At 41.6% G+C, this 17,260-nt stretch overlaps 1 protein-coding gene across 1 annotated transcript in view; it reads right to left on the reverse strand.

Annotated features, from left to right (window-relative positions):
* Window positions 1-17,260, reverse strand: part of LOC142400922 (uncharacterized) — a 32,173-nt gene that overhangs the window by 13,098 nt on the left and 1,815 nt on the right. Inside the window, exons 8-17 of the mRNA XM_075486169.1 lie at window positions 17,094-17,208; window positions 16,814-16,903; window positions 16,563-16,724; window positions 16,292-16,471; window positions 16,002-16,197; window positions 14,422-14,622; window positions 13,856-13,874; window positions 12,880-13,048; window positions 11,774-11,991; window positions 11,476-11,623 (exon numbers count right to left, since the gene is read on the reverse strand). Of these exons, the coding sequence (XP_075342284.1) occupies window positions 11,476-11,623; window positions 11,774-11,991; window positions 12,880-13,048; window positions 13,856-13,874; window positions 14,422-14,622; window positions 16,002-16,197; window positions 16,292-16,471; window positions 16,563-16,724; window positions 16,814-16,903; window positions 17,094-17,208 (1,498 nt within the window). The remainder of the gene's footprint in view (window positions 1-11,475; window positions 11,624-11,773; window positions 11,992-12,879; window positions 13,049-13,855; window positions 13,875-14,421; window positions 14,623-16,001; window positions 16,198-16,291; window positions 16,472-16,562; window positions 16,725-16,813; window positions 16,904-17,093; window positions 17,209-17,260) is intronic.

The raw sequence follows: 17,260 nt of genomic DNA on the forward strand, positions 1-17,260 counted from the left end.
AGAAGCTTTTTTTCTACTCATGTCTACGAAAGTGCATCAAATTAAATTGTATTATCCAAAAGTCTGTAATTCAACAGGTTTTTCTTCAAGTTTGCTTAACACTGACATGACATCACAGCTCTTTCAGCTGCACCATGTGGAAATATTTCAGGGTTTTTTCCAGAGGGCTGGCTCAGTCTAATGAATTTATCTGGAAAAATGCATAGTACTGAGGAGGATGTTGTTTAAAACTCCTCTCTATTTATGACAACATCAACCAGCCATCTTCATTTCTGGATATTTGTTATAAAAATAATAATTAATATATATATATATATATTTCTGAAAGGGTTTTAAAGGTTCTCCTGATTTACCTGGATGTTTATGCTCATTGTCCCAGTGCAGGAGCAACTGAATAATGGTGGTACCCTCTAAAACACAATGGCATGGGTCTCTGCAAGTTAGAGATATGGACTGAAAAATGCGCCTCTCATCACTGCCGAAGCTGCCACGAGCTTTTAGTAACTTAAGACAAAGTTGCTCATTATTTTACACATCATTTCTGCTACCACTGTAGAGACATCTGAAACTTCCAACAGAATTGTGCATTTGTTGGAATTTTTTGTTGTGTTTTATTCTGTTATTGAACGTTAACTTGCAAGATCTTCTACAATAAATAAATTGCAAAGGGTTTCCCTAAACTCAGTACACAATGCAAAATATAAAAAGTTAAAATATCGCCTAATATGCGATGATTATGTGTGAATTATGAGCGAAGCGCTGTTTTATGATAGCTGGAAAATGGATGGAGGGATGGAGAGAGGGAGGGACAGTGATTGGTCAAAAGTAAGCCCACAGAGGGAAACATGATTGGCTAATGTGGGCTTACTTTGGCCAAATTGACGGGACACAGCAACATGAGAGCAAGCGCTCTACCATCTGAGCTGATCCCCCGTGTGAACATAGCAAACCATCGTCATCAGCTATGTACTGTATCTAGATCTACTATGTCATCAATCATCCACTCTAATAGTACTCACCAGGTAAAACAAGACGTCCTTTTATACGTTGTCTTTCCCTGTAACTCCACTTCCACCGCAGATTTAGGTGTGTGGAATTTGCCAGACATATACGTACATGTGGAAATTTGAACACTAGACAAGTTAGTTTGGAGTATGCGGGTATCGATCCCGCTACCTCTCGCATTAACTGTGGTACTTTTGACCAATCACCGTGTGTTTGGAATGAACACACGTACTCAGGGATCAGAAGGACATGAGAGCACCGAGAACAAGACGCAACCAATTACGGGGGCTCCTGTCCACAACACAAGCATCGGACTTGCGAGTGCGGAGCAGACGCTTCCAGCTACAGCCTCATACTGTACGCATGGAAAGAGCCTGACTGCTGCCCTGGCAGCCGAGACTCAGCGCCCATCTGCCATCAAGCCTCTCAACCTGCTCCCTGAGGGAGGGGAGCCACAACCTCCCGACACACAGCTGTTGATCTCTGGGTCCTATTTATAAACTTTTGCCCGTGACGCATGACGTTGTCAATGGACGTCATTGACGTCACATTGACATCATAAAGTGCGTCCTCAAAGTTTATAACAGGACCCACTAGAGACTGATTTTTCTTAACTAACAATTTCTCTTTCTGTTTCCCCAGGTTCAAATTAGAAGGATCTCCTAAACCACCAGACCTTTAGGTTGAATCAGGTCAACCAGCAAGGTACCGAGATAACTAGGTATAAGTAGGTAACAACAGTGGCGCAATTGGTTAGCGTGCAGTGCTTATAAGACAGTACACTGTAGAGCAATGCTGAGGCTGTGAGTTCAAGCCTCACCTGGAGCATATCTGCTGATAACTTCTTCATATTAGAGCTGGTCAGAGACATGATAATAACAGTGCAGATTGTAATTGAACCTACCAAGTAGGTATCAGGGTAACTCAGTATCAACAACAGATACAGTGTAATCTGTGTGTCTGTGTGTGCATGCTCCATCAGACAGCCTGGTTTCTGTGAGATCAGAGGTCCGTTTCACGTAGCAGGTTTAGTGAAAACTCTGAGTAGGTTAACCCTGAAATGAGGGAAACCCTGAGTTTTCCGTTTCACAAAGAGAGGTAACTTAACCTCACGGTCAGTTACCGGAGTAACAGACTCTCTGGACCTAACCTGGTCGGGACCAGGTTTTATTCAAGAAACCTTGAGTTTCTTTCTGTCTGTGCCCTCTTTCAGACACACATGCCATTTGATTTCCTCATTCATTCATTCAGTCAGCAGAGTGAGTTCTTCTATTAGAGACAGTAGGAGGCGACTTTTTTCACGAACATGTCCTTTTGACAACGATCCCGTGGATGAAGGTGCAGCATTACTGCGCAGAGAAATAAATATTCGTCGGAGATGGTTATCAGACCGCGCATAGATTTTTGCATTTAAAGACAATTATCTTTTTGAGCGGCACCATCAGATTGTGTTGGGACAAAAGAAAAAAAAAGACATAAAAGACAAATAAATATTTGTATGAATAGGCTTAAAAAAGACATATATAGGCCTATTATATTTTATAAAGGCACTCGTGTCTTGGGGGTGGATTCCCTCCGGGGACTCCCTCAGCCACTTCCCTCCCGTTAGAGGTGGCGGTGCTGGGCACCACCCGTTTTACGGGCATCTGCCTTCTTTCTGTTGGCTCAGTAGAAGTCTGTGTTAGTTTAAATAGGCTTAATTATTTAACAGAACATGATATAGATGATGACTCTAAATTGTCCTTCGGAGTGACTGTGAGTGTGTATGGTTGTTTGTCTCGTTTGTCTCTATGTGGCCCTGTGATGGACTGGCGGCCTGTCCAGGGTGTACCCCGCCTCTTGCCCATTGACCGCTGGGATAGCCTCCAGCCCCCCCCCCGCCCCCCCCCCCCCTGCGACCCGACTGACGGATTCAGCGGTGTATAGATAATAGATGGATGGATGGATGGATGGTATAGATGAGAACGTTAACATTGTAATTGTAACTGTAATTTGAAAAAAAAATGTCTTAAATATAGAACTCTTCTATGCCCAGGGAAGGAGATGAAGATGCTTGCAAGTCCTTTAATTGCGTTTTTTTTTCACTGCTAAAACAGTACAGGCAATGTGTGGGAGGGCACATTCTTAATAAAAAGTTGCTGCCATGTCCATTTTGGTTGCTTGCTTGCGCTTGACTCAGAGCGCGGATCACACATGAGAAGCTATAGGCCTACAGAATCATACGCGGCGGACAGCACAGCTTTATGCCAATTACGCACACAGGCTCCACACCTCCACACGCATCGCGTCTGCAATCATAACTCATCAGGGGTATATCACATTTTGCCAATATTTTAGACACCCCCAACATTTCCCAAATCATGTTTTCGGGGGGGGGTCTCGTGTCAGTTTCAGGTGGTCTCGGATCCCCCGAGTCCCCCGTAGTTCGAACACTGCCTAATTGTGATAGTTTCAGTGCAGTGGTGAGTGTGATTTGTGCACTACTTACGCATTCAGGCGGTCAGCAATGGTTTAACACGTTTGCTCCCTTTGTTTTTTAACTGTGGCAGTATTTCCTTTTTGTTTTATTTTCTCCGTCACCTCTTCATATGCTTCCATTAAAGGCTCTAGCATGGTTGCCGCGTCTGCTCGCGCGAGCGGTGTTGATGACGTCACGAGTTCGTGCCCGCCATAGGACCCTATATAGTGGCGCAAGTCGTTGCGCGCCAGTAGTTGCAATTTTCTCCGTCACAGAGGTGGCGCTGCTACGTGAAGGTTACCTCTACTCTACAACCACGAAAGTGGAGAAGAAAACAATGCCGCTGTCAAGAGCAAGAATACTGTAATTAATGATACTGCTGCAGTTTTCGGATCATTTTAATTTTTTAATTCAGTTAAAAGAGGTGAAGGTTGAAGCCCCCAGCATCAACAGAGTCTCTGCCCTCTTCTTTGCCTTCACGTATCTGTCCCGTAGCTTCTTCCACACATTCTTACAGAACTCTCCCTCTTTCCCCAAAGTTCTGCCCATCTCTGTGCACCAGTTTTGGGAGTTTACGTGCTCCCTGTGCTGTTTCACTGCAGTTTCGTACAGCTGTCTGTACAAACGCACCTCCTCACTGAGCCGGTCTCACATCGGTCCATCCGGTTCGTTGTGCTCGGCGCCGCCAAGTTACAAAAATCGACTGGTGCACGACAACGCGCTGCGCCGTCTTTTCAAGGCAAGCGCCATGCCTGAAACGTCATTTTGACGTCACGGTCCACCACCGCCGTGACAGACGCGGCAACCATGCTACCGCCTTAATAGTTATTGCTCCGCTGGGGAGAAATACGCCGCCCTTGTTGCCATGGTGAATCAGTGAATCTATGATCGATTGTGGGGTCTATTTAAGAAAGCCGTGTGCAGCACTTATCCAGGATCGCTTTCACCTGGCTTAATGAATCCGTGTCTGCTCATCCTGGATTGGCCTTTGTGTAACCAACTAAGCCTGGGCACCCATGTTTTGGATTCCTTGAACCTGGCTAAGTAATTCATCCTGGATGTCTAAATCCTACTTTTGTGCAACGGGCCCCTGGTTTGCTATTTTCAGATCCTCGTCAAGCTTGCCGAAGTGCAGCCCGGCTCAAAGATTGAATTCGCCGAATTTGCAAATTCTAAAAAGACTATGACATTTCAAACTAAATCTAACAAACAGGCTTGTGTGGTCTCTCTTTTAGGATGGCTCAGGCTTCAGTGAGGAGCAGGTGCATCTAAACAAGATGGCAGACATTAACTCTTGCAACTGAATGACTGCCGTTAGTTGCCAGTCCTGTATTAAAGCTGAATGATTAGATTAACTAGACATGTGGCGCAAATTCCATCTTGTCAGGTGACACACCATCTCTATCAATCTTGTTACCAAGGGAGTAACTTTGATTTTGACATTGGTGGGGACACAAAAGTGCTCCACGACAGTTTTTTTTTTTTTTGCATTACCAATCATAAGTTAATGGCACGCAGATGCTATATGTTAACGAGCCATCCTAATGTTTAGGGAGTTGGTCTTTAAATCACAGGGTTGCAGGCTCAAATCCCACGATTAGGCTACCTCTGTTTACACCCCCATCCATGACTGGAGTGACCTTGAGCAAAACAACTAACCCAACATTGCTCAAGAGACTGTACCAATAATGTGTTCTTATAAGTCACTTTGGATAAAAAAAAAGTCAGCTAAGTGTTATGTAATGTAACTCATATAATGCAGGGTATCTGCAAATTTTTTATCAACAAATTTAATGACTTTTAAAGGGACATTATGTAATTTCTTCCCCCATCTAGTGGTGCAATTTTATTTTGCAAAGTCGAATGAATTTGCTCTCTAGCGCCTCACGTTTTCAAATGCAACTTCTTGAACTACGGCAAGCGGAATGTGTCAAGATTCAAGAAGCTATAGCTTCAGACTCAAGGTCCATACAAACAAAAAGAAATCAAGACACACAGTACAAAGGATTACATAACACACATACAACAACACTATAAATACAGATGACAGATAACATGTCAGATAACATAAGTTGACATAGCCTTTCGTGTGAAAACAATGCAATTAGTCATATTCCGGGAGTTACCGGAAGTGACGTCGACGCAGCGTTAGCATTAGCAGCGTTAGCATTAGCAGCGATAGCATTAAGCAGCATTAGCAGCGGTAAATAAAAAAACTTACAAAAAAAACTTACCCGGTAAACTTACAAACTTTCTAATGCCTCGTTTTGTGAGTTAAGAGCCTATGTGTACTACGGCAGAAGTTTGGAAACAATCAATGCATTATTAGTGGGATCATTTACGAGATAAAATCTATTTAGCATTAGCGGCTGTAATAAGCCATTCGGCGGAAATGACGTCACAATGACGTCTCTTCCGCTTGCAGGCCTGGCGGGGAAATCGCGATTCGAAGTGCTTTATGTCCCTCTCGGCACTTCGTCGTTTTTCATAGACCGGAAGGACATGGCAGCCTCCATAGAGCTTACCTGCTCTATGTAGATACAGACAAGTTATTCTTCACTCAGGAGGATAAGTGAGATTTTTGACAGATATCATTTTACACCAATGAGGACTAACTTATGAATGAATATGTTGATTTGAGCTAATAAATGACTTCATTTATTACATAGTGTCCCTTTAAGATCTTTTTAAGACCTCTAAGAATAAAAATGAATACCATTACCACGGCAAAAATATATATAAAAACTACACTCTAGGCTGTTCGGTGTTGAAAAAAAGTCCAGTGTGAAATGTGTGCTTCAGTGATACCCAAGGCAACACCACACACTACAGGACAATCGTGCCCAATTGTCACACCTCTGCGAAGGAGTGTGTTTTCGCTGCCATTTGTCTGTCTGTTTGTCTGAGGCTCTGAGCAACTGAACCTAATTTTCGAGTTATGTCTACTGTGCTTTTACAACTAGCAAAACGATTTTACTACCCAAGTTAACTTAAACCAGAACTTTGGACAACTCACGTGAAGCACAGACTATGGACAGTGACTTTGCATTGCATAAACCACAATTTCCTTCGGGATTAATAAAGTATCTCCAATCTAATCAAATAAATAAAAACGAGCACAGAGCGCTCATACAGTCAATGGCACGTACCCATAGAAAAAATACACACTCTCACACATCACACAACCTGACTATCGACTGCTAACAACCATGATCCTACACAAACCCAGACACATAATGGCTCGGCGGCCAGCAATCGGATAAACCAATGAAGTGAATCAATCCTGTGAAAGAATGAAAACAAGTGAATGAAACCTGCACTCACCCATTATGAAGTTAACTATGCCAGCCCCATAATCTTGCCCCTGCTCAGCCAACTCCTTGACGTCGGGTATGGTTGGTAACGTTACGGCGGCTAGCATTAGCAACGAGGCTGCTAGGCTTGCTAAATCGGTAAGCATTAGGCTACTGAAGAAAGCTAGTCTTTTTAGCTACGTTATATTATCATCTTTCTTCTCGGCTATAAGTTAACCTTTGTTTACGGCCACTGGCCCTAACCTGACGCGCTAGCTGTCAAATCACCGGAAGTTTTCACCGGAAGTACTGGCGCACACACAAAAGTTCGAACGCCAACGGTCGCCATATTGTGCACAGAGCGATAGACTCTCCAGACATATCTTTCTTTCATTTCGCCCAGATGAAATTTATTGCCACTCTTCAAAAATTGGCGAAATTTAAGACATTTTAAAAAAAAGTTTTTTTTATTTAAGACTTTTTAATACTTTTTAAGGATCCGCATAGACCCTGAGTAGGGGGCTGAATATTGGTAGGGACGTGACCCTAGCGTCCCTACCCAAAATTACGCCCTTGCTTGTTACAGTTGGCACAGAGAGTTCTGCTTCCTTGTCGGTGTCACTAAACAGACAAAGATGAAAAGAAAGACAATGAGCTTGTTGTCAAAATAATTTATCTCTGGAATGCTATAGAGTTTGGAAAATGATGGTGAATTAATCCACATTGTCAGTTAGATGTCAGTATCTACACATGGAAAGAAAAAAAACAATGGTTTCTGACCCTCTCAATACTGGAAATCATCAACCCAGTCTCACAGCAAAGCGTGTAATACCTACGTTGGTCCACGGGGGAAAACGTGGTATATTCACGATAAAGGCTCTAAAATTGTGACATACTTACGTTTAATGTGGCCATTCATTTACATTGGCCTCGGCACTGGTCACGTGACCGTCAAGTTTCCCCCCGGTAAAAACAAAAAGAATGGCGGACACTCCTTACATTTTCTGTGGAAAATGTAATATTTTGAGCTACCATCCACATTTACATACATTTAGATGACATTTCTGACGAGAAGTTTGCATTGTATTTTCATAATCTTCTATCAGAGAATGTAGACGACCTTCCTTTTATTAGTTTCTACGAAGATTTTAGCATCTCTTTAGAAAATCGTTGCAATGCAACGATTTGCACCGTTGTTAAGGTGGTTGCTATGGACGCTGCTATCTCTGCTCGGCCACCTAGTTGCATGTTATCTAATGATTTGTATTTGTTAATTATATTATTTGATGTAAACGTTTAATGAGGGGTCCCGGATAACAAACGAGAAAAATATTTAAAAAGCATATTAAAATATAGCTACGCCAAATCTGTATGCCGCATGCGCGAGCGGATCAGGCACAGTACGGCAACACAACTTGGACAATACATATTAGCTGGGGCTCATGGTGGTTGCTATGGACGCTGCTATGGCTGCTAGGTCACCTCGTTGCATATTGTCTGATGATTTGTATTTGTTAATGATATTATTTGCTGTAAACATTTAATGAGGGGTCGTACATCTAATCCCGGATAACAAACGAGAAATATTTTAAAAGATCATTAAGAGATAGCTGCACCATATCTGTATAACGCATGCGCAAGCAGGTCAAGTCTATCAGTTTGTCGCTGTCAATAAAGTTGAAAAAAAAAAAGTTTAAAAAGGCCCCGCAGCTGGCTCACTATTGTATTTTAAACAGGTAAACACCGTGTTAGGTACAATGAGTAGGCCAGAGGACGACGATGAGTTATTTCTATAACAAACAAGAAAAATATTTAAAAAGCATATTAAAATATAGCTACACCAAATCTGTATGCCGCATGCGCGAGCGGATCACCTATGGTCACGTGACGGTCAAGTTCCTGTGAAAACGTGGTATATTCACGATAAAGGCTCTAAAATTGTGACATACTTACGTTTAATGTGGCCATTCATTTACATTGTCCAAGGCATTGGTCACGTGACCGTCAAGTTCCCCCCGGTAAAAACAAAAAGAATGGCGGACACTCCTTACATTTTCTGTGGAAAATGTAATATTTTGAGCTACCATCCACATTTACATGCATTTAGATGACATTTCTGGCGAGAAGTTTGCATTATTTTTTCATAACCCTCTATCATATAATGTAGACAACCTTCCTTTTATTAGTTTATACGAAGATTTTAGTGCCTATTCAGAAAATCGTTGCAATGCAACGATTTGTACCGTTGTTATGGTGGTTGCTATGGACTCTGCTATCGCTGCTAGGCCACCTCGTTGCACATTGCAAATTGTCTTATTTGTTAATGATATTATTTGCTGTAAACGTTTAGAGGGGTCGTACATCTAATCCCGGATAACAAAGGAGAAATATTGAAAAAGCACATTAAAATATAGCTACACCATATCTGAATGCTGCATGCGCAACTCAACTAGGACAATACATATTAACAAAGGCTCATGAAAAGGAACAAGAATATTATTTTCTGTGTAATTATGCTTGACTTCTATTGTGTCATACTAACATGCATTCTTACATGTTTTACTGTTTTTATGGGAACAACATAAGTTTTAGCAGTTCACATACATAGCCTACAAAACATAAGACATAAGTCTTATATAATATAAAAATGTCTCTACATTTTCCATAAATAACAACAACAATAACAACATGGGGGCAACTGAACATTTATTTCAATCAGTGAACATAATAAGACATAATAACATAATGAAGACATTTATGTGATATATATATATGTTTATTGTTTTGTGTGTTCCTTGGCTACCCACTCCAAGGGCCAGGTCTTCCCACTGTGAGAAAGATGGAGATTTGTTTCTTACATCAGCATTGAATGAAATTCAAAACATGTCAATGAGAAGAACATTTTTGAGTGAAATATTTTACATGGATTCAGTAACCTGATTACTGTAGCTGACATTATTATGAAAGTTTGATTCAGGAGTTAACATACACTGTTTTGATGCTTCAACTGTTAGCATTATCATTATTCTCATAATTGTTCTATTTCTTTGGTAATATTTGAGACGATAAAATAAAATGAAGAGACAGCCAACATACCACATAGAACAGGGCTCCCACTCCACAAGTTCCATTGGTTTTCCCTAGAAAGTATTAAAACATATCTACCATTAGAAAGTTAACATGTGCTCAGATGACAAATTTTTTTATATATATATATATATATTTATAAAGTGCATATAGAGAAGTAATGACCAGTGATCTTAGTTTTTATTGTATAGTGTGATGGCATGTGACAGGAAAGATTTCCTGTATCTGTCCCCTTCAACATATTTCACCTCATGTTATGAGAAAACAAACCTTTAGTCTTTTGTGGTTTACGACCCTCTTGACAGGATAATAATGTTCTCCACCAGACATCCTATGGCTGCATTCTAAAAGAGAAAAATAAAGTATACAGTTACAATGTTTTGCATGTTAATTTTAACCCTCTAGCCAAAAATAAATAAAGTCGGACAAAGTGGATGAAATGCCTAAAATGTTAAAAATGCCAAGAAACTGGGTTGTAATTTTTCACTTTAACATGACATTGTGTATGGGTTCCCACAGGGTTTCTTACTGGGTTATCTTCTTTTCTACATTTAATACATGTTTTCCCTTACCAAAATTATCAGAGAAAGTAACATTAACTGCCATAATTATGTTTATGTTTATGTTTATGCATTTAGTAGACGCTTTTATCCAAAGCGACTTTCAATTGAAAGATATATAACATTACAACTAATATCAAATCTAACAATAAGCTACATAGAAGGAAACCACAAGTCAGATTCTGTCAGAAGTGACAGTGTAGAGATAGAGTGCAGGTATAGAGGGAAGTACAGAAAGATAAAAGTGCAGTAGATGGAGTAGGGAAGTACAGGGTAAGTGCTAGGATAGGAGATGCTCTCTGAAGAGCTGGGTCTTCAAGAGTTTCTTAAAGATATTCAGGGATGCTCCTGTTCTGGTAGCGCTCAGTAGGTCATTCCACCATCGTGGAACGACACATGAAAAGAGTCTGGATTGTCTTAAGCGTGGTGTAGGTACTGCTAGACGACAATCCTGTGACAACTGGAGTGACCGAGTTGTGACATAAGCCTTTGCAAGAGCATTCAAGTAGATGGGAGCCGTTCCATTAAGGAGTCTGTAGGCTAACATCAGTGACTTGAATTTGATGCGGGCGGCTAAGGGTAGCCAGTGGAGTTCAATGAACAGAGGGGTGACGTGTGCTCTTTTCCGCTGTTCGAAGACCAGACGCGCTGCCACGTTCTGGACCATCTGCAGCGGTTTCACAGCAGAGGCTGGGAGACCAGTTAGGAGAGCATTGCTGTAATCAAAGTGGGAGATGACCATGGCCTGCACCAGCAGCTGGGTGGTTTGGAAGTTTGGATGCAGATGCTGTGGTGTATGGTTGGTTTGGCTGAAGAGACAAGCAGTTCGGTTTTAGAGAGGTTTAGTTGGAGGTGATGGGCTTTCATCCATTTTGATTTGTCAGAGAGACAGTCTGAGATTTCTGCTGAGACTGTGTGGTCATCAGGTGGGAATGACAGATGGAGCTGGGTATCGTCAGCATAACTTTGGTATGAGATTATACCAATGAAAAGCACTTTCGCAATTTCCACTTGTGGGATTTATAAAGTATTCTTATAACAAGCCACTAATTAATAAATATTAATTGCTTACCTCTGGCTCTGAGGGTGCTGGTGGATGGCCGGATGGCGGAGCTGGTGGATTGCTGGACAGCGGGGCTGGTGGATGGCTGAACGGCGGGGCTGGTGGATGGATGGATGGCGGGGCTGGTGGATGGCCGGACAGCTGGGCTGGTGGATGGCTGAACGGCGGGGCTGGTGGATGGATGGACGGCTAAGCTGGTGGATGGCCGGACAGCTGGGCTGGTGGATGGATGGACAGCTGGGCTGGTGGATGGATGGACAGCTGGGCTGGTGGATGGATGGACAGCTGGGCTGGTGGATGGCTGGACAGCGGGACTGGTGGATGGCTGGACAGCTAGGCTGGTGGATAGCTGAACGGCGGGGCTGGTGGATGGCTGAACGGCGGGGCTGGTGGATGGATGGACGGCGGGGCTGGTGGATGGCCGGACAGCTGGGCTGGTGGATGGCTGGACAGCTAGGCTGGTGGATGGCTGGACGGCGGGGCTGGTGGTGGTGAGGCTGGGGGATGGTTGCTGGTCAGTCCAACCTCAATGAAACCAAAACACAATTTAATTCATTTTTCAATAGTAGTAGACCCTATATTGCCTGCAATATAGATTTAGAAAGTCCTCCCCATGTCTGCGTCTGTTTTCTCCGGGTACTCTGGTTTCCTGTCACAGTCCAAAGACATGCAGCTTAGGCTAACTGGTAACTCTAAACTGCCTGTAGAATGGTTGTCTGTCTCAATGTGTCAGCCCTCCAATAAAGCAGCAACTTGTCTAAGGTGTACCCCGTCCTCTTCCACTGACAGCTGTGATGGGCCCCAGCAACTCCTGAGATCCACTAACCATAAGCAGTTACAAATAATGTATGTATATATATATTTTGAAAGACCCTTGCTCAAATTTCTACTTTTAATGTATATGTATCACCTACAATCTGCCCCACAATACTTCTGAGCACAGATTGTCACTAAAGAGGTACTTTTATATTCCTCCACCTGAAGAGATTTTTCTGCACGTAAGTAAAATGTGAGATTATTACACAACCGACTCATCATCTCAGTCTAGGTGTGACTGAGGCTGAAATATGCAAAACACAACCTCATTCTCAATTCAGCTTCTCAATCTCAACAATGATGCTTTTTGTCCAACATATCAGAAGCAGCAGTGTTGAAATTTCATAGCCCTCAATGAGAAAGTAAATGTTGTACCTTGTGTGCTATTACCATTTTTATGTTGGAAAACCATGTTAAAATAAGTATTAAGGTACATAATAAAATAACAGCCTAGACTCCATTATAAATGTCTTTTATCCATAAGTGTGGAAAATGAAAATAGCTGTCTGATCATCAGGCATAAAGTATTCATGAGATTTTGTAGTACTCTGATATGTTGATAATTAAAGGTATCAGTGATACAGTTCATGGGCTTACCTTTAACTACCACCTCAAATAAGGCCTTAATCCTGTCTAGGCACTGCACAGCCTGGTTGGACAGCTGCCACTTTGGGTGCAGGATATTTGCAAACCAGGTGCCAGGCTTTTTGCCTGGTTTGCCGACCATAACGATGGCCTTGTACCCCAGTGCATGTAACTTTTCAACCTAGGTATCAAAAAAGTAAATTAAAATCTCATACAGAAATATCACAAGCATGAATTAAACACAGAGACATGCAACACATACCAAAATTGATGCCTCATCCATGACATGTGAGGTGGTTCTATTCTTCCTTTGTTTTTTAAGCCAGTCCTCTTTTTTTGCCTCAAATATTTTTAATTTTTTTTCAAGTCTTTGCCTTTTAGGCTGTACCACCTGGCAAGACTTGCATGTCTTGGCAGCCACAGGAATGACTGCATTGCAGCTAGTGCAGATGGTTGTGGTTGACCCTCTTGGCATTTTTTACCTGGAATATGAAGCAATATTTATATTTTAGCAACCAGAGCCATGTTCTTAGCAGCCTTATCAGTGTAATTAAGATAAGGTAAGATATCAATATTATATCAATATATCTAGATAGATATTAAATCAACTATAACAGTAGCCTGCTTACATGAGGTAGGATGGATAGACAGTTGTTATCAATAGGGTTTATATTGCATGTTAATTAGTGTAAATTGCACATTGCTGATAAAAAATGCACATTACTGTCCAAAGTTGTATGTTGCATACTACTAATTAAGAAATAGAAAAACAGTGATAGTATTGCACAAATTAAGATGTATACTACATCTTAGTATTAAGAAGAAAAAACAGTAGTAATGTTGCACTGTGTTACTATTGCAATTCCTGTTACAGTACTAGGACAACATTTACAAAAAATAATTTACATCATTTTTGCCACATTCTTAGCTCACTGTAATTATATTTAATAAAAATATATTCACACTACATTTAATATCTGTAACTTACCTGTCCAGCTTCAGCTATACTGCCGTGTGAAGAGCGCGTACAATCGTAAATTAGCGCCAATATGTTCACGACCCGCCTTATTAGGCCTCTGATTGGCTGACTGTGATCTGTAACCAATCACCTACACAGATAACCAGGGCAGTAGCCGATCAAAAGCAAAGACTGGCGCGTGGTAAATCAGCTGACTTCCCACCCCGAACTATTATGTGGACTACGTTTTTATATTCTGACAATCCAAATATGTTTACACTAACGCCCCTTCTGTAAACATCTAACTATAGGGACAGCGGAATTTTGTTTAATAGTTCTCTTTATCACACAAGCATATAAAGTAAGTAAATAGAAGTTTATAAAGTTAAGAGCAGCATACAAAATAAAGTGAAATACACGTGGATGTGGGTTAGGGATGGATGTAAAGTGCAGATTGTCAGGTGCAAGTCCAGCTCATGCTTTCAGCAGAACATATAAAGCTTTGGGGATGTCATTCTGTTCATGGCCTGATGTCCCTGAACCTGCCCGAGGGGAGTGTGCTTAAACGACATTGTCCAGGGGGTGAACAGTCAGACCTGATCTTTTTGGCTCTGTTTCTCAGCTGGGCTGAGTAGATTTGTTCAAAGTACGGAAGAGGGACACTAATGATCTTAGATGCACTCTTATTGACCCGCTGCCTGTCCTTTCTCTCCTCTGAGGTGCAGCTGGGGAACCACACCATGCATCCATAGCCCAGGTCACTTTCTATGGTCCACTGGTAGAAGTTAGTGAGGAATCTGTGGGAGCCCAGTTTTTCTGAGGGTACACTGTAGGAAGAGTCTCTGCTGGGCCTTCTTCAACACTTCTCTGGTGTTCACTTCCCATATCAGGTCCCCTGAGAGGTGAACATATGTACCTGAAACTCCCCATCTGTTTCACTTCCAGTGATCACCAGACTGGCATGTGTTGTGTCCCTGTTGTTATGGAATTTTATATCCTTAGGTTACATGAGGTCACGTGTGGGCCTTGAGGTCCTTGGCAGTATTTATTGTTTGGCTTTGACTGGAAACAACAGGTGCCAGTCTATCTCAACACTGTGGTGGCCAGAGTTGAAAAGAGCGGTTGCCGCCTTCTTAGACATAATAGAAAACTGGCCGTTGACGTTCACATTGGCGTAAACCAGGGATGTCCACATGTTGTGGATGTTTAATCTGATGGTTAATCTGAATCATGTGTGTTGAAGTAGGGAAACATCTAAAACCTGCAGGACAGCGGCCCTCGAGGACCGACTTTGGACTAAACAGACGGTAGTGTCTCCAGATTACAATATGCTGACAATAACACCTGCAAGGGAAAAAAAAAACAACACTCTTTGGCCTAATTCTGGGCGTAAAGTATTTGTGGTGTTATCTTGGGGTTTAAAGTATCCACCAGCATGAGTTGGGCAGAATGTGAGAATGACTCAGGCTTCTGATGTACTGTGAGTGTCTCCAATTCTCTTTGTCAAAGTGTTAATATTACAGCATAAGACAGAGGCTCCTGACCTTACCATTCAGCAATTTCTCCACAACACCTGTGTTTTATTAAGTCTTTGATAAGCTCCTTTGTCTTGGTGTTGAGAAGCAAGTGATTGTTCTGACACCAGGATGTGAGGGCTTGGACCTCCTCCCTGTCTTGTTGGTTCTCATCCCCACCACAGCTGTGTCATCTGCAAATTTGTATATTAAGTGTTATGAATGGCAGTGAGTGAAAAGTGAGTATAAGAACGCTGGTTATGGGACCAGGCCTACCGACAGTAAAGCTGTACTGAATACCTGATCCATTTGTTTTTGTTACATGTCATAAAGAGACGCAACAGCCTCCTGTGATTCCACATAAGATTAAGAAGTGTGATTCCCACATATGCAACTGTATTTGGGGACTGTATTTTATATTAGTTTATCTGCATCTCATATTTACAGTATATATATTTATATAATGTCATAGTGGAAGAAAATGTCACGATAGTGCAAATTTAAGTCATTTATTTTATATATGCACATCTTTTAACATCATACAGTATGCACAAACTGTATAACAAATCCACACATTTGGAGTGGAGAGCAGGTTTGTGTGGGCTCTGCAGGTACAGAGTGTTTTCCAGACTTGAACAGAGCGCAAAGATGGCCGTCATAACTCTTCATCCGTTGATGAGCTACTGTCCAAGTTTTCTTCCCCGGAGGAAGACTCATCTAAAGACACCATGTGCTGTCCCAGAATGCGCTGATATGTTGTGCGGGCTGCAGTCTGCTGAGCTTGAATTTTGCACAGTCCTCGTTTCAATACGCAGAGTAGTCCCTCACGTCCACTCTCTGTCAATGCTGCAGTACTGCCTAAGATTATTTGATAGCAAATATTAAAGGAACTTGTTAGTTTTATCATTACAAATAATCATTAAAAATATTTAAAAAAAGCATATATACATACTTTGACCTGTGATTCCTTCAGAGAGCTGGGAGGAAAGCGTTTCAATCGTTCCAGCCATGCTCCGCATGTACTCCCAGTGCTGCTTGATTTCACGAACCACAATTACCGCTTCTTCTTCAAGTCTATTCAGCAGCATTACCTTGTCAAAAACTTTTTTTTTCTGGCACATATCACCGTGACCTGCAATTCATCACATCAAACACGTTAGCAATTATAGAAAGGTTTTATGGTTTGTGCATGAGCAATCTTACACACTCAGTGTCTTACTTACATTCCCAAGGCCAGGAGAAGTTGTCTTCAACCAAGAACTCATCAGGAGGAGGGAGTTTGTCAGCATCACCCACAACAGTGTTGTAGTCAACAATGGCATCATCCAAAGCTTTCTTTTCTGCAGCAATCTTTTTTCTAAGTATATGCCTCCGCTTACTGCCAACTGAAGGATGAAACAAAATGATTGCGTGAAATTATAAATTTACAAGGTAATAAATAATTAAAAAACAAAAATAGCCTTTATAGTCTCACCAGTCTGACGATAGAGCTGAAACTTGCGCTGCTTGATGCTCAAATATAGTCCTTCGATGGTCTTCTGCCTATCATTTTGAACAGTTGCTCCTTGTGAAGACAAGTAAAGTTGTGACAGAGTTCAGTGACAGAGGCAAAATTTATTCAGTACAAGCAACATTGTCAGAACCATAAATAAATGTGAAAAAACAAAACAATTTCAATTGATGTCATTTACAATTAGTGAGTTCCAGCAGAGTTCTGTAAATAAGCATAATGAACAATCTTCTCCCCGTACTACCTGTGGTCCACTGCTGAACATCACACACCCATTGCTGTACTGCGTCTTCATGTATAGACAACTCGGTAGTGAGTTTTTGAAGGTCCTTCGTTGCGTCTGCAATCCTCTGTACAGTCTGTCAAAAACAAATGCATTGTATAATTTTCTCCAAAAAAACCACATTTTTT

This window comes from Odontesthes bonariensis, chromosome 15 (assembly GCF_027942865.1).
Source record: "Odontesthes bonariensis isolate fOdoBon6 chromosome 15, fOdoBon6.hap1, whole genome shotgun sequence".
Taxonomy (NCBI): Eukaryota; Metazoa; Chordata; class Actinopteri; order Atheriniformes; family Atherinopsidae; genus Odontesthes; species Odontesthes bonariensis.